This window comes from Corythoichthys intestinalis, chromosome 10, assembly GCF_030265065.1.
Source record: "Corythoichthys intestinalis isolate RoL2023-P3 chromosome 10, ASM3026506v1, whole genome shotgun sequence".
Classification (NCBI taxonomy): domain Eukaryota; kingdom Metazoa; phylum Chordata; class Actinopteri; order Syngnathiformes; family Syngnathidae; genus Corythoichthys; species Corythoichthys intestinalis.
Window position 1 is genome coordinate 20,010,025 of NC_080404.1, and position 23,296 is coordinate 20,033,320.

General features: G+C 38.5%; 1 protein-coding gene across 5 annotated transcripts in view; it reads left to right on the forward strand.

The window, feature by feature from the left end:
• Positions 1-23,296, forward strand: part of srfb (serum response factor b) — an 88,255-nt gene that overhangs the window by 10,729 nt on the left and 54,230 nt on the right. For 4 of the 5 annotated variants that reach the window (XM_057848344.1, XM_057848342.1, XM_057848343.1 and 1 more), the window contains exon 2: positions 8,438-8,704. In XM_057848344.1, coding sequence (XP_057704327.1) covers positions 8,438-8,704 — 267 coding nt within the window. The remainder of the gene's footprint in view (positions 1-8,437; positions 8,705-23,296) is intronic. The other variant, XM_057848345.1, reaches the window with a different exon arrangement.

Genomic DNA, 23,296 nt, shown 5'->3' on the forward strand with positions numbered 1-23,296 from the left:
TGTCAAAATAAACGATTACTCGAGGTGAATAAAATTACTCGTACAACCCCCTTTTTAAACTCAAGTTACTCGAGTTGCTCAAGTATTCGTTTCAGCTTTACAAAGCATACCCACTCGTCAGAACACCGGCTGCCTCGAACGTCTTTACACGCACACACATTCATTCCAGCGCGCGCTTCTTTCATGCAGCAAGTGCCTAACAAGTTAAACGATTATTGAAACATGCGGCGCGTTTGAAGTTCGCTTCTCTGGCAAGATCAAACACAACCATCTATCAACATCGTTAACTTTCATAAGCAAGTGCCGCAGAGGAACAAAGAGCTGGGAGAGGGAGGGAGCGACAGTGACACTATAGACCCTACTCACGTGACGTCACAGCCACGCCCCCGCGCCATGTTGTCCATAGACTTGTCATGTTAATGCATTAGCGCTTCGTAAATTCCTCCTATTATGGCGTGTTTTTTTGCTCGTTAACATTAATAATCAAAATGGTGAAGTCGTGTGTGGCGGTCGGTTGCAAAAACAGAGAAGATAGACGGAGAGACTTGAAGTTTTACCGTATTCCGAGAGACCCGGAGAGGAGACAGAGATTGACTGCTGCAATTCGACGAGAAAACTGGGCTCCAAACGACTACCACAGATTATGTAGTAGTCATTTTATATCTGGTAAGATGCATTTAATATATATTTAGAGGGTTTTGGGCTGACAACCACAATTAAGATCATTGCTAGGCTAATCGCCGACAACATACACTCAGACGTGAATGAACTACCTGAAAATATATAATTATAAGGGGATAATCAGACAGTTGTCATACAATTAATTTACAATTTCACTATTGAGGTCAAAAGCCAAAAAATAAATTCAACTAGGGACAATCTGGAGTAGTGCTATCGCACTTCATATTTATTACATATTATATATGTATGTAGTGAGAGTGCTATCGCTAAACCATATAAACATTAAAAGCCCTAGCTCCATTGACAAATGACATGAAATACATTAGACTTGACAGTGGATGTTAGCAAGAACAAAAGATTTAGAATTGAAAATTTCGTAACTCACCTTCCGAGCACAAGATTCCTGCCGAATTTTCGTGTACGAGGACCTGTTTCACCCAACCAGCAACGTAGCATTTATAAGCCTCCAAGCTCTTAAAGTTTTTCAAACTTTCGTGAGAATAGGCTGATTTTGTGTGGACAAGATAGTTGTAAATATCAGGGTCAGGCAAAGATGGCGAAGACAGCGGGTCGAAAAACATCGATTTAGGCATCAAATACGGATCTGGCGAATGGATAAACTGAAGCTTTTTCACGTAACGCCTTTTATGCAACGCATCCAATGAGTTTACAGCGTCAGATAACACTGGGGCTTCCATGAATTGCTCTATAACTTGCACGACTAATTGAAAACAATGAGAATAGGTCTAAAAAATAGGTACAATATGGCGGCCGGATACAGCGACACGTCATTTTGTGACGTAGGTGAGTAGGGTCTATAGGCAAACTGCTCAGGACAGGAAAAGCATGAAGCAAAACAAAAGTGTGTGGATCAAAACAAGCTGGATCTGGATCTATTTATATGACTTATATGACTTGCATCGAGTGAATCCGCTCAAATCCACTCACGCTGCTGAGAACAGCCTTTCACCTATACAATGAGTTGCCACAACACACTAGTGCTAATGTGTAACAAGCTAAACGATGATTGACACATTTGTGCCTTTGATCATAGAGCCATCAAGCTTCTCTGGCAAGATCAAAGCTACAAACCTGTCAATCATCGTTAACTTTGAGTAGCAAACTCCAGTGCACTGCTGACCAAGAAAAGCAGCAGGAGGGAGAGTGAAAGACTGTACGAGCATGAAGCAGAAAAAATATAAATATATTTTTTACTTAAAAACCTGATCTTTAAAAAAAAAAAAAAAAGGCCCGATTAACAATCACGTGAGCAGATTGGGACATTCCTAATAATAATATTAGATATTAGTGTCTTAAATGACATATGTAGATAGATGGATTATTTTAGCAAAGGAGACTGGAAAGAATGGGCTTTTTGCATTACGTTGAAAAGTATAACTGTTTCAGTTCAGTGCTTGTGATGAATTCGATTAAAATAATAATAATGTGTACACCAAATCTGCAGTCGAAAGTTTTGAGACATTTTCTCATCCTATTGAATGGTTAATTGTCAAAAAAAAAACAAAAAAAAAAATTGACCGGGTGTAGATCCAAAAAGGTTTTTTTAAATCATGAAACTTTGTGTAGAAAGCAGTAAAGATATTTTGGCATTTGGAACATTTTTTTTTTCTCAGAAACAACCTTTTTTTGAATGATCTCGATGTCCAATGATTCAAATTCTGAATAAATGAAATTCAGTGAGGTATGCTTTTACAGTTAATGATAAATGAATATACCATATTGGCTCGAATACAAGACGGTGTTTTTTTGCATTGAAATAAGACTGAAAAAGTGGGGATCGTCTTATATTCGCGGTCTGACCTTATACCCATTCACGACGCTAGATGGCGCCAGATATCATTGAAGCGATGTTCTGTCATGATAGCTCTCAGCTACTCTCAAGTTTAACCAGTTTGCATTATTTTTTTTGCAATGTTTTTCCTTATTCAGATTGGTTTCAAGACTGCAGTTACAGTTAGACATCACTTTGATGGTTAATGCAGTTATTGCAATTTTGTTGTTTTATCACAATAGATTGGTTTATTTATTTCAAAAACCAGAAGCCATTCATTTAAGAATGTGATTGCACTTTAGTTTCATATTTAAATGTTCAGATATTAAGATTTGAATGAGGCAAAATAACATGTTTTTTCTCTCAAATATATTGTTATAATTATTTGTTTCAGATGTACTGTAATTATTTTCTGTATAAAGATAAATTTGGTGTTCAAAAATTCTTTTTTCAAACTTGAGTCTTGAAAAAGAGGGGGTCGTCTTATAATCAGGGCCGTCTAATATTTGGGCCAATACGGTAAAATAATAACAATTAACACATTTTCTGTATGTAAACTGTAATTCATATTGCTTTGCGCTTACGTATATAAAATATCTTGTCTGAATATAATGAGATGTTGTGGATTTGTTTCAATCTTTTCATTAGCGAGAGAATCCTAAAAACAACCGCATTTATAATTAGATAAAGCAAATTTTGCTTCAATTTTGTTATTTGTAAATGTTGATAAATGAGCCAAATGACAAGTTAATTGTGTGGCAGCGAGCCGGTAATTTAACTTTCCTCAAGCTGGTACAGTTTTGAATATTTATGCAGAGAATCTTCCATATCAAAGAAATTTTCAAGCTCATACTGTGACCAGACTATCCCCAAATTGACAAATGATTCATTTTTTTGCCCCGGCTGTTGGCCACCTTGACACTGCTCCTTCACCATTGCAGAGCTAATTCGATCTTCTTGCGCCATCGTCTGCATCTTTTGAGCTTCTTTTATACAGTATTCCTTCACTCTAAATGGATTTGGTAATGTGCCCACGTGATGTGATCATTGAGCCAACAGCTCTGGGGTCATTACATCATTGCAATGGTAAAAGTACCATGCGCGATCGTATGCGTCCATTACAGCGTAATAAAACAATTTGGTTTCAATCAGCTAACTGCCGCTCTGGTTCACGCTGAGTGGACCAAGGTGATGGCGACAGCTCGGTGCCTTGGCAGCATCGCACATATCCTTCATATAAGTGATGACTCATTTAGACATAAAGGTTTCTTCAGAAGTTCATTCTGAGTGCAGCTTCACCGTTTTTTATCTCGTTTGTGTGTTGTGTTGCGGGCTGGCAGGACCGAGTGTCTGAATGCTGCATTATATATTACAGTAATGCAGAGTGCTGGTGGCCGCGTGGTTTTCAGCCAATCATTTTCTGCCCTCAGGCTAGCCCACTGTCACTCCCCCATCCTGTGCAACCCGCTGCCCTGCTGCAATCAGTCTCTCAACGGTATCACACGCTCTATTCTGGATGTCTTATCTTATGTTATTTTGGCTTCATTTGCGCGACACGTCACACTTGACTGGCAGGCTATTTTTAGTTTGGCAATGTTTTCTTAACCAGGTCGTTTGATCCAGATGTTCACCTTTGGGGTCTTCGACATCCTCTCCTCAATTTCAAAGTAGGAAGTCGCAATGTTATGTTTTTTAGCAGCTACAGGAAGAGAAAAAAACATACATGACAAAATTCCAAAAAAAGTTTTGGTAAAACTTTATATTAACTATCCGTTTTACTAGTTAATAGATCATTAGTAAACTGTTGATGAATTATTTATTGTTGATCTTCCTGGGTAACACTTTATAGTAACTATCCGTTTTACTAGTTAATAGATCATTAGTAAACTGTTGATAAATAGTTTATTGTTGATTTGTGAAGTATTTGTTAACAGTTTGTTAAGCATTTGCAGGGTGTTCTTAACCTGAAACACAGTTTGTGTAGAAATGTTTCAAGTTTTTGTGTGTAACGTTTGGCATTTCTATCTTTTCAGGTTAAGAAATGCCGTTCACTTCAAAAGAAAAGGCATTTTGATAAGGCATTTTGCAGGCAGTGCTCATGTTGCACATTTATGAAAATCTGCCACAGAACCAACAAATATTTGTACTTTTCTTTGTATATTTAACCAATAAAACCTATGACCTTCAACATAAAGTGTATATAGTTTTATGAAGATCCATCAACTAGCATGGGCATTTAGAATGGGGTCAACCATATTGGAACACCCTGTAAATGCTTAACAAACTCTTAACAAATACTTCACAAATCAACAATAAATCATTTATCAGCGGTTTACTAATGATTTATTAACTAGTAAAACGGATAGTTATTATAAAGTGTTACCAAAGTTTTCAATCCCCTTACTTGAAGCACTTCACAATTTGAAAACAAAATCTTCAAAAATTTCTGTATTTCATTATTTGTCGCCTTTTTGCAGTCATGTTGATTTTACAGTACAGACAGGCCACATTTTTAAAAACACAGAGGGACCCAATCTTTTTCACCAGATACCGATCTTATAAAAATGACATGATTGGGCCTGATTTCCGATCACTGATCGGATTGGGGACATCCCTAATAAGTACTTCATTTCTCTGCATCATGCATGTATATTTTCTTGACATATGTATGAGGTTTCTGACTAATTCAATAATGGTGATTTTTCTTCTTTTATTCAATTATCCCTCTGTGTTTTCAAAAATGTACCGGTGCCCTATATTCGGCTTGGACTCCAGCAGACTCCGATGGCTTGATGGAGCCCTGGTGGCCATTATGCTTGCTTAATACTTTTATGCCATTGGCGTAGCCACCTGCCACTCAAACACACCGGAACTAGCGTTGAAGTTGAATCTTTGTGTCAAAATGATTCAATCGGAAAAACAGTGCCTTCAGAACTTTTTCCCACTTAAAAAAAAAAAGTGCGTTCAAAACTTTTTCCACTTTAAAAAAAAAAAAGTTAAAAAATTTTTGCTTTTCAAAAAAGGTGACACTTCAATAAAAAAATATATATTTTAAATAAATATATTTTCAATAAAAATATATTTTTGAAAATGATTTTTTTCCTTTGATTAAAAAGTTTTTTTATTTATTTATTTATTTTTTTATTAAAGCAACTTTTATTGCGATTGAATGATTTAGACACATATGTCCTACCCCTAATATGGCTCAAACACAAAAAGGATTGCTTCAATCAAAGTAAAGTTTGAATGAAAAATAAAGTGTTCAAATGCGAATTTAAGTCTCAAATATTTTTTTCACATTCAAACCTTTTTTTCTACGATTGAATTTTTTAAAAAATTTTGATTGAAGTGATTTTTCTTTCGAAAATATTTTTTTTGTTTGAAGCAACTTATTTTTTGATTGAATAATAAAGACACAAATGTCCTAGCCAAAATGTGGTTCAAACGCAAAATTACATGACTTCAATCAAAAATGTTGTTTCAATTAAAAAAAAAAAAAAAAACTTGACTGAAATTAATAAAAAAAAAAATCTAAGAAAAATACTTTTCAAATATATTTTTTTGAGTTTCAAATTTATAAACACATTTTTTATTGAAGTGACTTTTTCTTCGATTGAAAATATATATTTTGATTGAAGCAACTTTTTATTTGATTGAAGCAACTTTTTTTTTTTGATTATATAATAAAGACACTAATCTACCTCCATACTTGTGCAAATTGTAGCCTCAGTTTCTTGTTCTTAGCTGAAAGAAGTGGCACCCGGCGTGGTCTTCTGCTGCTGTAGCCCATCTGCATCAAAGTTCGACGTACTGTGTGTTCAGAGATGCTCTTCTGCCTCCTTGGTTGTAACGGGTGGTTATTTGAGTCACTGTTGCCTTTCTATCAGCTCGAACTAGTCTGGCCATTCTCCTCTGACCTCTGGCATCAACAAGGCATTTCCGCCCACAGAATTGCCGCTCACTGGATATTTTTTCTTTTTCGGACCATTCTCTGTAAACCCTAGAGATGGTTGTGCATGAAAATCCCAGTAGATCAGTTTCTGAAATACTCAGACCAAGCCCTTCTGGCACCAACAACCATGCCACATTCAAAGTCACTCAAATCACCAACTGTGTGATGCCATCATGTCAGTATGGACCAAACTCTCTGAGGAATGCTTCCAGCACCTTGTTGAATCTATGGCACGAAGAATTGAGGCATTTCTGAAGGCAAAAGGGGGTCCAACCCGTTACTAGCATGATGTACCCAGTAAAGTGGCCGGTGAGTGTGTGTATATAGATATATTAATATATATATACATATATACACAGTGCCCTCCATGATTATTGGCACCCTTGGTTAAGATGTGTTTTTTTAGCTTCTAATATATATATTTTTTCAAATAATATGGGACCTTAATGGGAAAAAAAGAGAAAAATCCAACCTTCAATACCAGTGCATTTATTCAGTGGGGAAAAATCCCACATAAAGAAATAATTATTTGACATCAAATAATGTGTGTCACAATTATTAGCACCCCTGGTGTTAATACTTTGTACAACCCCCTTTTGCCAACAAAACAAGGTCTGGGGACTGAGATGGCCATGGGGGAGCTAGATTTTGTGTCTGGTGAACCATTTCTGTGTAGATTTGGCCATATGTTTAGGGTCATTGTCTTGCTGAAAGACCCACTGACAACCCATCTTCAGCTTTCGGGCAGAGGGCAACAGATTTTGATTTAAAATGTCCTGGTATTTCAAAGCATTCATTATGCCATGCACCCTAACAAGGTTCCCAGGGCCTTTGGAAGCGAAACACCCCCATAGCATCACTGACCCACCCCCATACTTCACAGTGGGTATGAGGTGCTTTTCAGCATGCACATCTTTCGTGGCACGCCAGACCCACTTAGAGTGTTTGGTTCCAAAAAGCACAATCTTGGTCTCATCTGACCAAAGCACACGGTCCCAGTTGAAGCTTGGGACCGTGGGACCGCATCTTTCGTGGCACGCCAGACCGACTTAGAGTGTTTGGTTCCAAAAACCTCAATCTTGGTCTCATATGACCAAAGCACACGGTCCCAGTTGAAGCCTGGGACCGCTTTTTGGAACCAAACACTCTAAGTGGGTCTGGCCTGCCACGAAAGATGCGCATGCTGAAAAGCACCTCATACCCACTGTGAAGTATGGGGGTTGGTCAGTGATGCTGTGGGACTGTTTCACTTCCAAAGGCCCTAGGAACCTTGTTACCTACAGTATTAACCCAAATAAATCAACATATAAGCCGCACTGGACTATAATACGTAGGATTCAAAATGAGGGATAAAAGTAGCGATTTATAGTCCGAAAATTACAGTAATTTATTGAATTTATTATGAAACTTTGTTTCTTTTGATCGTTATACCAATGGATTATTTTGTCGCTTGTAACTTATTCACTGCCATTGATAGCAATAGATGTTACATTTATTTTAACATTTTCGATATCTTTTGGCGTAAATATCCCATAATTCAGTGAGGACAGCTGCGGCTTATAGGCCAGTGCGGCTTATCTATGAACAAATTCCGTTTTCGTGTCAAATTTGGTGGGTGGCGGCTTATAGTCAGGTGTGCCTTATAGTGCAACAATTACGGTAATTGCCAAAGTATTAGGTACTCTGCATATGCTGATTCTCAAAATCAAGTAACCATGAATCGAACTCTTGTGAAAAATATGTGATCGGGATAACAACAGTACTTATCCAGTCGTGCTCATGTTTCCGCATGGGTGATTTTCCAGGCCAAAGGCGGCCTTCTCGAACTTAATCATTTCCATTGCTTTGTTGATCCATTCTTTCTAAAATGGTGTCTCGGCAGCAATCTATTTATCAATGATTTCCTTTTTTGTAACCAAACAAAAAGAACTAAAGTTAGACTGAGGTCTTGCAGCGCTCATCCAGTCGATATGTGAATGAAACGTTTACTTGAACCGGTCTATCCTCCACAGGCCTACGAGCTGTCCACCCTGACAGGAACCCAAGTTCTGCTGCTCGTGGCCAGTGAAACGGGTCACGTCTACACGTTTGCTACCCGTAAACTCCAGCCTATGATCACAAGTGAAACGGGCAAAGCGCTGATCCAAACATGCCTCAACTCACCGGACTCACCGCCACGTTCGGACCCATCCACAGACCAGCGCATGAGTGCAACAGGCTTCGAGGAGACGGACCTCACCTACCAGGTGTCTGAGTCGGAGAGCATGGGCGACACTAAGGTGAGTCATTAAAGCTCTGTTTCCACCATGTAGTATAGTTTGGTTTAGTTTTAGATTTTTTTCCCCACATGTGGAAGCTACTAAAATAATTTATCTGTAGCTAAAGGGTGGATCTAGACACACGGAGATACAGCAGAACCACTAAGGCTATTCGTTTAATTAAAGTGGTGTTGTAATGGATTATTTTGAAAGTGTTTGCATTTAGTTTTATTGATTTGGGTGGATACACTGCCCTCTAAACTGCCACATTTCACATGGTTGAATCCTGCTGCTCCCTGTTAAGACCAGCATAAGCTAAGTTTTTGTTTGAGCTTATCTTTTTTTAATGCATTCGTAATTTAGTTTATAAGTATATTCAGCCGTTTTTTGTGGGAATATGTGGCTGAACCATTTGTTAAGAACGTTGTAAAAAAAAAAAAAAAGTTAGGATATTATAGCATTTAAGCTAGCGGAATTTTGCTATGTAAGTTAGCCAGTTGTTCTTTTGTTATGCATAGATCCTCATTTATTATTATTTTTTTATACCGTGTCAGGCTCATCTTAGGCATTTTAATTGTTCATGTTCCTTGTCCAATTACTCGATTATTCGAACTAACTAGTTCATCAATTAATCGACTACTAAAATAATCGATACGGCTGCAGCCCTATTATCAAGTAACCTATGTATCCAGCATTACCAATACAGGTAGTGCCCGGGTTACGAACGCGTTCCGTTTCTTAGCTGGTTACGAAACCCACATTTCCGCTTAAGTCAGACTTAACCCTTTCAGTACCCCTACATACCCCCAAAATCTCAAAATAACTATCCAAAAACATGCATTATACGTCATTGTACAGTCCTCGCCACGACATTGGATTCCTAAGTCCTAGCTAGACAGCGAGCTAAGCTCAGAAATAACGATGTCAGACGTCCGTGTGGTCTGCTGACTTTATTCAGCTGCTCATGACATCAACACTTGCAGAATGAAACTAAAATAAACATGAAATTAAGGCAGTTTCATCTTTAACAACAGCAATTAAAATTTGCTTTTATAACTAACTGCTGATACAGCAATAACAATCCACACAAACGATTAGCATCTATCATTTAGTGTCCGCACATCATCAGAAACAATCGCATAAACTCGCCCCAAGTCCATCCATTATCTACCGCTTAATCCGGGGTCGGGTCGCGGGGGCAGCAGCTCTAGCAAGAATGCCCAGACTTTCCTTTTCCCAGCCACTTCCACCAGCTCCTCCCACAGAAACCCAAGGCGTTCCCAAGAAAACGCACAATTAACAGTACAAAAGGTGTTATATGCTGGTGTTTCCTCTGTGGATGCTTCACAAGTAACAAATGTGAACACAGGCTTCCAGCTGTAATCTTGGCCCTCTCTCTTCTTGGTGTGCACAAATACGTTCTTCTTCGTGTATACTGGACTGTCTCAGAAAATTAGAATACACAATATTCTAATTTTTTGAGACAGTCCTGTGTATATATACAGGACTGTCTCAGGAAATTAGAATACACAATATTCTAATTTCCTGAGACAGTACAGAATACACAATATTCTAATTTCCTGAGACAGTCAGGAAATTAGAATATTGTGTATTCTAATTTCCTGAGACAGTCCTGTGTGTCTCAAAAAATTAGAATATTGTGTATTCTAATTTCCTGAGACAGTCCAGTATATGCGCTCTCACTCGCGTGCTGAAGTATCACCTGCTCTACACTTCCTGGGCAAAAATGAAAGCATGCATCACAAAAAAAAAGTCAACATTATTAAAAAAAAAAAAAAAAAAAAGACTGGAGACAAAATGGCGGACGAGACTCCGGCGTCTTAAAGTCGAAATCACGTAAGTCGGGTATGTCATAATCTGGGGACTACCTGTACAACCAACTACACTAGTGGGCAAACAATATGCTTACTGAATGTAATAAAAATCTCAATTATATGTTAGACTTTAAGAATCCAACTTTATTAATAAGCCAAATCAGACTAATCAATTCTTTGCAACAACAATAATGAGTTTGAAAAAACGGTTTCTCAAAAGATCTTGTCTTATTGCAAGCCAAATGAAAAACCATGAAATGCTGGACGTCCTCCATTTTTGTTTCTGTTATTCTCTCGTTTCCCTGTAAATCCAGATAAGAGTTCACTATTGGCATGCTAAACTTTCACGTTGTACTTGGCAATATTTCTTTTTTCAACTGGAAACTTCACTTTCTGTGTGAAGATTCAAAAAAGTGATATATGGTGGGAAATTGATCTACAAAATTGCTGTCCATTGTAAATAAAGACCACAAACCAACATGGAAAATAATTGGTCCAAAACCCTTTGTGTGTGCGAGGGCTCTAAGCATCGTATCACTTTTTAAAATTTCATAAATGCGCTTGACTGGGGCTGAGGCTGATAGGGAAGCTGTCTGCTGTGAACCCCGCTGACCTCTCCTCCAGGAAAGACTCGTAACACTGCTCAAGATAAATCAAAGCAGATCTGGTTTGTGTTAGGGTGAGAAACGCGCGTAGCCTGCTATATGAAGCGCCTCCATGTTTATCTACTTTAACTATGGACGAGACACAGAGCTGCTAAAATCAGTTAAGTGTCTCCGAAACATCATGCTCACTCAAGAAGTGACTCGGATAAATGATAACATTTATTTTTAATGTCCCCCTTAAAATATTTCCCAGCTTTCAGCAGAATTTCGCTTTAAAAAATATTTTCCTCAATATTCTGTAATTATTAAATTTGTGACTAATCGGACATATTAGTCTGAGTGCTAAACTACAATTTAGTAGGTATCAAACTGCACTTCACGTAAATAACTTTACAAGCGTGTTTGGCTGGGTTGACTTGTACCCCCTTGATTTCAATTACTCCAGCAACTCTAATAATATAGCACATTTACAGTACAGGCCACAAGTGTGGACACGCGTTCTCAACTTCTCATTTGAGGGTTTTCTTTTTTTTTCATGATTATTTACATTGTAAATTCTCACTGAAGGTAATAAAACTATGAATGAACACGTGTGGAATTATGTACTTTGCAAAAAAAAAAAAAAGGTGAACTAAAAACGAACAATATTCTAGTATCTTTATAGTAGCCACCCTTTGCTCTGATTACTTTTTTGTACAGTTTTGCCATTCTCATGCACAGTCTTGCCATTCTCTTGATTAGCTTCAAGAGGGAGTCACCAAAAATGGTTTTTGACTTCCCTGGTATGCCTTTTCAGGGGTGTATCCAAACTTTTGGCCTGCACTGTAGAATAGAAAACCCTTTTAATTTTTGTCTTAGTCTTTTGGAAGAAAATGCTTATTAGTCATATTTTAGTAATTTCAAAATGTGTTCGTCTTTGTCTAGTTTTAGTCGACGAAATCTCATATAAAATTTCTAGAGTTATAGTCGACAGTAACTTAAAATGATTTTGTCTGTAAAATTCCAAAGTTTTAGTCCAAAATAAAGGTTTCCAACAACTTCAAATGAACATAGAAAAGCACACATTGTAGCGTGTAAAAGGACAACGCTAACTGTATGATGATAATAGCACTCAGCAGGAAAAGCAGTACGTTATTTTCCATTAAACCCGCCTAGAAGCCACGAGTGTTTGAGAAGATGCCCGTCACGCTAAAGTTAATGCTAATGTTAACGCGAATGCTATGGTAACACAAGTTACATTAGTGTGTGATGATCACTCAGCATACACCTTTAAAGGCTAAAGCAACACTGCATATTCTCCCTTGCCAAGATAAAAAAAACAAACAAAAAAAACTTTACCATGTGTTTCCAAACAAGCAGAATGGAGTGCAGCCAAGCTTGAAACACATCCTAAACTCCATCAAAGACAGTGAGGGAGAGGCTCAGCACACATGAGTGGCACAATCCAAACACTGCTACGATGCAAACTGACGTACTCCCATGTATAATACGAAAATGACACACATAGACATGTGCCGATTACCGGTTTCAAGGTATACCGCGGTAGGAAAACGTCAAGTTTTCAAAACCGACATGAGCCAACCGATAAGCCTGTCGCAATATGCAATAATTCCATTTATCGCGCGATAAATAAAAATGAAGGCGGTAATTTTTCCGCTGCGATTTATCGCCTCGCGTGCACGTGCGTGTGCGGCAGACGTGCTATTAAAAGTTAGGATTCCTCGTTACCAACTCCGCAAAATGCATCTTCGTTCCAGGTCCGGCAAAAACTAGCGCCGGAGCCAGTCGTTCCCATTATATCTTATTGTTCAACGTATACCGGCTGCGTCAGTGCTCCGGAGTGACTGTGGACCATCTATGGCGCGCCGGTGTTGTTGACGTGTGGGCGCTCCCGTCAGGAGTGACATTTCACGCGGGGCGGCTATTTTTCGGCACAACGAAATCAACGAAGTCCGCCAAAACATTGTTACCGACTTGGCTGCTACGAACAACCTCGCTTTGACAACGAACAGCTGAATGAAATTAAGAGCACTGTGCTTCAAACTCGTCCTGTTTATGAAAGTCGATTGTCATATGCTGGTGTTGTGTAGTAATGAGCAGACGTGACTTCAGCGGCGCTTGCTAACTTTTTTAATGCGCCCACACACTAGATATCATGAAATGGCAAACTAGATGTGCTACGTCCCATGCCATTGGCTACGTGAGCCCAGAGTGATTATGGGCCACGTAGTCCATATACTACATCGATGAATTCTAAACTGTCATGACTGAATGGAAGTTAAGAAGGCCAAATCAATCCATACCAGTGACTATAGATAATGTTGCAAATATTGTTAATTCAGTACTTGACACAGATGGATTCGGACCACAAATAGGATGTCTTGCTCATGTAGTAAACCTAGCTGCTAAGAGAGCTGTAGCAATCGACAGTGTGCCCTGCCTCACTTTACAAACAGTAAAGATTGTTCACAGCACTTTTATATAAAATATTTTCAGATCAGTAGGAAGTAAGCACATAAATATTATGCACTAAAATCAGGGGTGAAAGTGGCTAGAATTTCTTGCCGGAACTCCCCGACGTGAAGGTCACCACTGAGTCAGAAATTTTTGTTAATTTATTTATTTTCATTTTTTGGGGGTGGGGCTGGGGTGGGGGGTCGAACCTCCTAAAACTACTGAAATGCAAAGAAACTGTTTTGATACACATATTTCTATAACACATACAAAAACTGATTTTCATTCAAACTGTATTTTTTCAATGATTTGCAAAATAAAAGTTAACAAAAACAGTAATAACCCCAACCTCCATCTCCTAATTTTGTTTTCCCTCATTTCCTCACATACTAAATGCCAAATCTCAGTTTTAACTACTTAAGAACATAGGATGTATATTGAAATTGAAGTTAATGCAAACATTCACTTTTTTAAATAATATAGATATAAGTAACATACATTCAGAAAAATAAGTACAAATGATTTATGCAGAGTGAAATGGAATGTATTTTGAAGATTGCGCAAACATTGACTTTTTTACATCATAAGGAAATGATTCAGTAGCCTAACGTAAATGAACAAATATAAGTCCAAAGTGCACATGGACAGCTAAGATGCTCTGAACCTCCCCATCAGAGCAAATAAAATTAAATATGATAAATAAGCCTCCTCAACTCTTTACCTGCTCTTAAAGATTTGATCCATTTTCTGTTGCATTGCCCTTTTTTTGTCGCATCAATTCAACAATTTTTTTTTTTTTTTTGCTGTTCCAGAAAACACGCACATTTGAACCAATCAGAGCTAACTATCTCTGCTGATCACATGTCAGTATGTCAGCCAATTGAACGGATAAATGACTCCAGGTGTTTTGCTAGATTGTTTTCTTTTTGGAGATGAAATGCATGTGTGGGAGCTTAGCATTTTTTTTTTTTTTTTTTTTACATAGCGTTTTGACAGTTGCCGTCATATTTTCGGAATCAAAGCACCGCGTACCAGAATAGCGTTCCGGCCCGGAATTTTATACCAGAACTGCGTTCCTGACCGTTCTGGCCCACTTTCACCTCTGACTAAAATGCATGTTTATATGATGGCAATTTAATTTTTGCTCGTTAGCAAAAAAACAAAACAAAACAAACAAAAAAAAAAAACAACAACAACAAAACGAGACAAAAAATATAATTGTTATTTTTTTTACAGAACATTAAATGTATTGAAATCGGAGTGAAAATCGTGTCCGCCGTATCAAAAATCGTACCGAACCATGACTTAACTGTATCGTTGCATCCCTATGGAACACCAGTGCAGAAGCTATGACGGGAAAAGTTTTCATTTGCCTAAATGCTTAAGTTATTAAGTGCATTTTTTTTTTTTTTTAACACATTATATTTATTCTGTGTTCCTGTGCGGTATCAATATGGTTGTTTTTTACTTAAGAGGCACGGTCTATTGTTTTTAGTTGTGATTTCTTAAAAAGTATTTTTGAATTTAAGAGTAAATATCACGTTTAAATGGGTGTACTTGATCTATTAATATACTGTATTCTCACTGTGTTATTGTAAGTTGGTTAAAAAAAATTGGGGGGGGCGCAATAATATCGCATATCGCAATAATTTATGAGAATAATTATCGCACACTAAAATTTGCTATCGCGACACGCCTACCAGCCGACATGTTAAACATGTTTGCGGAGGGTTGCTGCCGAGGAGGCAGTACCTCCAATATAATTTCGCATTTATACAAAATTAAAGGTAACACTGTCATGTACGTTTCCCATCAGCTACGAGAGTTGACTCCAGCCTCTTTAATGTGTCTAGCAGTGGTAAAATGTGATGTTTTTTTTCTCTCTGGCAACTGTGTTGAAAAAGAGTGTGTGTTTATAATGTAAACATGATACGAGTCATACACACATGATTTTATGTAAAATCAATTATTTTTGTTCTGATGGTAATATAGTTGAGCTGTGGCTGTTGGTTTATGCTCACCTAAAGGACTACATTTATTTTTATTTAGAATATTTATGTTTTGTCATTTCGTTTTAACTTAACATTGTACTTATGTTCTAATTTGCTCATGTGTTTACGTTTACTAAAATAGTTTTTTTTTTTTTTTTTTTTTTTTTTTTTTAAAAACCCTGATATCTCAAAGTAAAACATTTTAGAACTGTTATTGCAATACCGTGAAACCATGATATTTTGGAATGAGATTATCATACCGGCACATGCCTAGTCACAAATTATGAATATATGACATAAACTACGTCGCATTTTCGTCTCGTTGTCATCTCATCAGACGAAAACTGGCATTCGTCTCGTAATCTTCTAGTCTCCCAAGCCACGTTTTTAGCTCGTCATCGTCATGAAAAAATTGTTCGTCGACAAAATATTTTCGGTATTGCATACCTGTCAAGTTGTACGGTTTCGGCGTAATTTGTACAAGTGAGCACTGATTTTTAAATATGTACGCCGTACGTTCAAAATCTGTACATTTTTCGTGCATTACGTTATTTTTTTTCTCCGTTCGGATTTTGTCACCGTTTTGCAACGAGACAATGTGTGTTACTATGCGTTACTACGTTGGTTGAATGATGCAAGAAAAGTCAGAGACGGAGAAAGAAGAGTGGGAGTGGGAAAGAGGGAAGAGTGTTGAAATGCTATTGCAAATGCGATGCTAGGTTAGGTGGCTCCTATATTTCCTGACTGTAGCCGACAGCCTACAATTTACGCCCACTTGATGCTACACTAGATATGAACTAGATATTTGAACTAGATGCGAAATGACACTCGGCGGCGTTAGTAAACAGCCGCCATCTTAAAGCAGACTTCTCAGAAAGGCTCTGTTGTAGTAAACCTTCCTAGCCAACCTAATTTTTTTAATCTAAAATACTCCTAAATCGGCAAAATCTTGACTTGTATTTATCTTTAAAAATGATGAAACAGTTTTAAAACTTTCACATGTAGAAAGTAGACAGAAGGGAACTAATGCAAAAACGGAAGCAATTTTAACAACTTTAACGGTTGATTCACAACATTAAATGACTTCCACACATAGCAAATGTTTTTTGTTTTTTTGGGTTTTTATTTTTTTGGAATGAAAAAACAAAACAAAACATGAAAAGTGACACCAGTTATTTTGCCAGGTAACTGTAACTGAGTTACTAACGCAATTACTTTTTGGGAGAAATAATTTGTAACTGTAATTAATTACTTTTTTAAAGTAAGATTAACAATACTGGTCATAAAGCTGCAGTCTCCAGAATGAAAAGCTATGCTGTGACGAAAGCAGAGATTTTATTCTGCCAATTTGTTGCCGAACACAATTTGCCCGCAACTATTGCTGATCACTTCTCAGAATTAGCAAAAGAAATGTTCCCTGACTCAAAGATTGCATTGGTAAGTTAATTTTATCAATTGGCGTTTTTAATTTATAATTGGACACACTAACGAACCACCTTCAAGTTAAACTGGATTGCGAGCTGAAGTGCCATGAAGTGCGGCCATTAAAAGACATGTTATAAATTTGCAAAAGTGCTACATACAATTATAACAAAAGTCAGTGTTAAATTTTAGTAATCATGATGTAGCTGAAGATATTGATTGTTCTTTGATTGCACCAGGTTATACGTGACAATATTACCGATAATTTATATTATTTAAAAAATTGAGTTTTATTTTTGTTTCATATTGCACGGTATATAAATCGTTGTAAGATTAGTCACCAATTTGTAAGGCCATACGTCACTATTTGTAAGATTGCCAACGGCCTCGGGTTGACAGGTATGGTATTGTCATTGTTGACGAAAATAACGTTGCCGCTAATGGGTTCATTTGTGTTTTTAGGATAAACATGGTTATTAGGCGAATCTTTTGCATTACTGAATTTAGCCTTTTCGGAGCAAATGATCTGAATTGAACCATGTGTGGTTGGTGGAGCAGTTTCATCATGAACATTATTGAGGACACACAGCTAGAAATGGCGAAAATAAAGACACAGCCTTTTGTTTGCTTAGCCTGTTGTTGTGCCTGGGACACTGCAGTATTTAATACCAGTCTCTACTTTTCTGCAGTGGCCCTATTTTTTATTTTTTTTTAGTCTCATAGCCAGAAGTCACATACAGTGAAAAGTACAGTCGGCCTTCAATGCAGTCAGGCAAAGCGAGTCCCTGAGTTTAATAAAACTGTGCAGTGAAAAAGCAGCTATTATTTATGACTCTTTGCATTTTCTGTTGTTCAGTCAAAAAACTTCAGATGTCTAGAGCCACCCTTTAAAAGTGTACCACTTGAAATACACGAATACAGATAAGTTATTCTGGTATTCTTCACAAGATTTGAAAATTACAAAAGAAAAGCGTGTTCGGTACAAAATGTGATCAAACTGTACAGCCTGGTGTAAATGGGCTCTAAGGCTCTAAATGAACCAGAGTGATGTATTAATCTATTAATGTGTGAAGTGTTTTTATGTTGGAGCTTTAGCATCTTGGGGTCCTTTCTTTGTTTGGGATTTGTTTGCTTGGTTTGGTACAAGACTAACATTTAGCCTTTGTTACAGTATTGCATTCATCCATACCTACTACTCCAATAGACTCTCTCTAAATGCTCTCGAGTTTTTTTTTTTTTTTTTTTTTTTGAGATAGCAGGAAGAAAACGCATACACAGCTCCTTCAAACATTTTTTATGTTAATTTTTATTTTTGAACATCCCAGTTGTTTTTTGTCCAAGTCTACTCCAGGGACGCTGCATCTATGACGTTCAGGGACAAAGTGCTCGAACGCTGCCCCTTGGCTCACTTCCTGAAATCAAGCAGTCACAAAAAGGGGTTTTCCAGGGAGGTTGAGGGAGTGACAGGATCTGAAATTATTTCATATGTTAAAACTAGGGGTCCCTTCTGCTTCAAATGTGAACAAAAGCTGAAAATGAGTTATGTTCCGCATGTGGTTGAATTTAGCCTGTAGGAAAGATTATTAACATAATAACCACCCCGCACATCTCGGTCAATGACAGCTCGGCTGGCCTCAATTTCAGAGCAAAAGACAAATTCACTGCTAAAAAGAGCCAATACCACAATAGTAAAAAAAAAAATGTTGGAAATCTCTAGTGCTTGATTCTTCGGGTATTTTGACAAATGCATGCCACAGTCATGTTATTATGCCACCTGGGGAACCCGTTTGAATCAACTTTCCTTTGTTTTTCATCATGCAATTGCAATTACTATATTTCATTTCCCACTGGATGGTCGCAGACCTCTGTAAGTTTGAAGTGAAGCTATTAAATTACTCAACAACCTCCCTTGGTTGTACGCACCTCTGTGCCGTCACGTGCTGAAGCCAAGATATTCTTCAGTGTTTAGATGGATTAATTTGTCCCGTCGGACGATGGACCCTCTCAGGCCTGTTTAACTGTGTGCTGTTTTTCTAAGGCCCTCACTAATGCGTACATACTCCGTCAAGGATGGGAGACCAAGCTTTGCATGTTAAGCCACTCTCATGCCCGCTCTGCTCATTGATAAAATTTAGATTGTGCCTGTTTCCATATATGGTATGGTTTCCCTGCTTGCTGTCTTGGCGTGAGGCCCCTCACATTCCTTATAAGCTGCAGCTGTCTTTGGAGTCCTGTGATTCCCCACCTCCCTCCGACCCCACCACTCATATAGTGATATGGGGTGTGTATGTTGATATGAGCGGCCGCGATGGGTTCATTTGAGTGATCATTTGTATCCAGTTTAGTGTTGTTTGCATTGGAGTGGGGGGAGGACCGGTGTGGCCCGCTGATGAAACCTCCACAAAGTTCACCGCTCTTGTTCCGATCAACCCAGCGGCTGACGTGTACATCAGTCAGCAGCTTTTTAGCAGCCTATAAGGCTTTGTCCAGTTTTGCCACAGTTCATTTCAGCGTGTAAACATCAGACGAACCTCTAAAGTGGATATGGGAGTTCAGTCAAGATAATCCAAAATAATATGCCTGTACAAGTGCCCAAACATTTTATCATTCATGAGTCATGACATCAAGTAAGACCTCACAAGACCTAATTTCAGAATGGTTAAATAGATTAAGTGCATAGGTTTTGCTTTTTCCCGTGGTGTTTCGTTTTCTTTTGCATGTTATACCGAAAAATGGGTTAGCCCAGTGGTTCTTTACCTGGGTTCCATCGAACCCCAGGGGTTCGGTGAGTATGCCTTAAAGCACAGGTGTCAAACCGATTCCAGAAAGGGCCTAGTGGGTGCAGGTTTGCTTTCCAACCAATGCAGAGGACACCTTTTCACCAATTAGATCTTTTACATGTGTAATCAGTTACACTTTGTCAGGTGCTGCTTGTTTCAGCAGGAAGTTCATTGGTTAAACTCTCTGCGTGTTATCGGTTGGAACAAAATCCAGCACCCACTAGGCCCTTTCTGGAATCGGTTTGACACCTGTGCCTTAAAGTGATCCTCTAACTTAAATACATGTAGGCTCTAATAAACCACAATTGTTCTCTTGTACTAAAATATGTTGTTAAAAACACATAAAATGTTAAATCAATGGCAATGTTTTATAATATTTAGTCCATATTTTGACCGTTAGTTGGCGCCATGGTTTGCGGGCTCGCAGTGATGACGTCATTGGTATCTTTCGTGCTCAACAATTGCTTATTGCTGCCTAAACTCGCGAAGTAAAATGCCACGATGTGCTGCTTTTGGATGCAATTTCCAGTCAAATGGAAACAAGGGGAGTGAAGTGAGTGGTCAAGGTGGAATTATTATTTTTACTGAATAAATGTGCATAAGTGGAAGCTTCTCCCCCTTTTTGGTCCCTGTATGCACGCATCCTACCCACCTCATGTTACAACTAGCGCCCGAACATTTTTCCTGGATCCTCAGTCAAGTAAGGGATCCGTCTATTTTCTGGATCAGACAGTCCCACCGCGTCTGCAATATTGGTTTCGGATCTTTCCATTTTTTTGATTCGTAGGTCCGACAGCGGCTTTTCGGATCAGTGTATTTTGTGGAATCGACGGCCTAATCGCAGCTGCGACATTGCCATGGTATCTGTCTAATTCCTGGATCTTCGAGTGAGGAAAAAACGAAGATTTGGATTACTATTGCTATCTTTTTTGTTGACTATTCTTCGTGGGAGTTTTCCCCAAATCATACTAAATAATTAAAGCACTATGGCACGCTACAGTGACAGTGACTCTGACGTGGACCTTACAACAATGTTGGGAGTTCGTCAGGGAACGCGTGTTTGCGTACTGCTGAGCTCCTGAGTGAAAAGTGGTCAAGGTGGAAATATGATTTTTTGTGAATAAATGTGCATAAGTGGAAGCTTCTCCCCTTTTTGGTACTTTTATACACGTGTGCTCTTTGGCCTGTACTGTAAGCACACGACAGCTCTGGATGCTAACAATCTACATAATTATATTGGGATAAGTTTGAAAACGCAATATGCTTACCTTGAATATCTGTTAATAAAACCGGACAGCATACACTCTCGCTCCCAACCGGACTTCCCAACTGGACTCTCTCGCATCACCAGTTTTGCCCAACTTTTGTCTTATCAGGTATTTGCTGCACGCATTTTTCCCTGAAGCTCGTCTTGTGAACGACCGACAGTGCTGTCCTGCTCTTCACTTTTCATATCTGGTTCAAATAGGAAGGGTAGAACTGACGATATGTTGGGAAAGCTAACGAGTGACACGCTGGGATTTCCGCAATGGGACCAGTGACACTGCGACGTAACAAGAATGGCGACCTATCACTTAAAATAATTTTACAAACTTTATTAAAACAAAAACTTTAAGAGGGGTTTTAATATCAAATTATTATAACTCATACTAACCTGTATCTTTTAAGAATTACTTGTCTTAAAAATAGAGGATCCCTTTAAAACGTATTCACACCTGCCTTCCCCATTTGGTCCAGGCCAAACAAAAAAAGTTTGTTGTGCGCACCTTTTGGGCTAGTGTGAATACAAACCAGCGGACTCTGGTGCGGACCAAACGGCCAGTCCGAGACCTCACCGGAGAGGTGGTCTCGGTTCACTTCCAAGCGGACCGTGGTGCTGTTCGCGATAGGTGTGTAAGCGACCACATCGTGGTCTGGACAACAGCTTAAATCACATACCGCTTTGCACGTAACAGGCTTCCGCAGCAAGGAAATGTTGTTTGATTAGCATCACACTCTGTGGTTAGCAGTACGTCTGCTAATATGAGTCAGGGTTCAACTCGGAGCATGAGGAGCGGCATGTCAACTGTCCTTGTAACACGAGCATGGCATCAAGGGCCTCTTATGCTCTAGATTTACCACAAACACTTTTAATGGTGTACCGCAAGCAACAAGTCACTTTTGCTCATTAATATTTATGATAGCAATTGTGGCGAGGCGGGTCAACCTCCCGTTTGTCCCTAATCGTAAATGCATGGAAATAGTGTACGAACGAGATATTTACTGAGCTAAACCTCCCAATTCTGTCCAAAAATGATGTACCTGGTGCCAAGTTCACTGGTAAAGATGTGGAAGAACATACAAATGTTCAGTTAAAGAGATAGCTTGAGTGTCGAGATCTGAAAAAGACTGGGAAAAAGAGCCGATCTGATCAAGAGGTAGCTTTATCTCGTGTGCATTTCCTGTTTCAACAATCTATTCGGTTCCACCATATGCCATGTCTTTCTGATATAGTATATCCTCTGGTTGTCTTAAGTCTCTGACCGTTCTTGGTGATTTACATTGCTATTTTTGTGTAGCGATCGCAAATGCTAGTGACAGTGACAGCCAACGAACACTTTTATTTTTTTTCTTTAATAACAAATTGTTATTCTATATTTTTTTTTACACTTCCTCCTTACTAAAGTTGCTTCTTTTACAACAGAAAAGGGAACATTAGTGGCAGTCAGATACCATTTTAATTTTTTTCAGGTTATTTATTGTCAGACAGAAGCAGCACGGCAAAATGCCACACTAAAATATAAGTAAAAATATCAAAATGGAGTACCTCTTTGTCCTCTGTAGGACCTGTGCCCCCAACAAAATGTTTATTGCATATGAATGGCTTCACCTTGCTGGCGTTAAACTGGTCTTTTGACGTCCGCACAAGTTTATCCATTCTTCACATTTTTTCCTCCGTGTTTTGGCTTCGGGAAAAGTATGAAGAAAACGTCCTTCATATGTCGTAATGTCTAGAGTCGTTTCTACAAGTCCCATAGCAGCAATGTTTACTCGGCATGCTCTTTTTTGAAAGATTACTGGCAGGAAAAAGGAGTAATAACACGAGTTGTATGCGAGGGCATGCCTATGTTGACACACTTCCGGGTTAAGATGGCGACGTCCCGGTCTAAAAATAGCATTTGTGCGGTAAGCTACAGGATAAAACAAATCATCATGAGCACGTTTGCAGGACTCTGGAGCTCTGTGATTGTTTACTTCCTTATTTTACCGTGTTACCCTGCCCAGACCATTTTGTCCAATGATAGAACAATTTTTGCACATGTGTAGGTTTGTTATCAAATCCTGGATCGCTTGCTCAGATTGCAACGTGAGACACCGCATCAAAAAATTCCAGACCACATGTATTTTGGTGTGGACCAAAGCAAGCAAACTATGGCCCTTCCCGGTGTGAATACGCCCTAAGGTTAAGACGAGCAAGGACTATTTTTGTGAACTGACTAAATCTAGGCAAGGTGATGTTTTAGACCAGTAGGGATGGGAATTGATA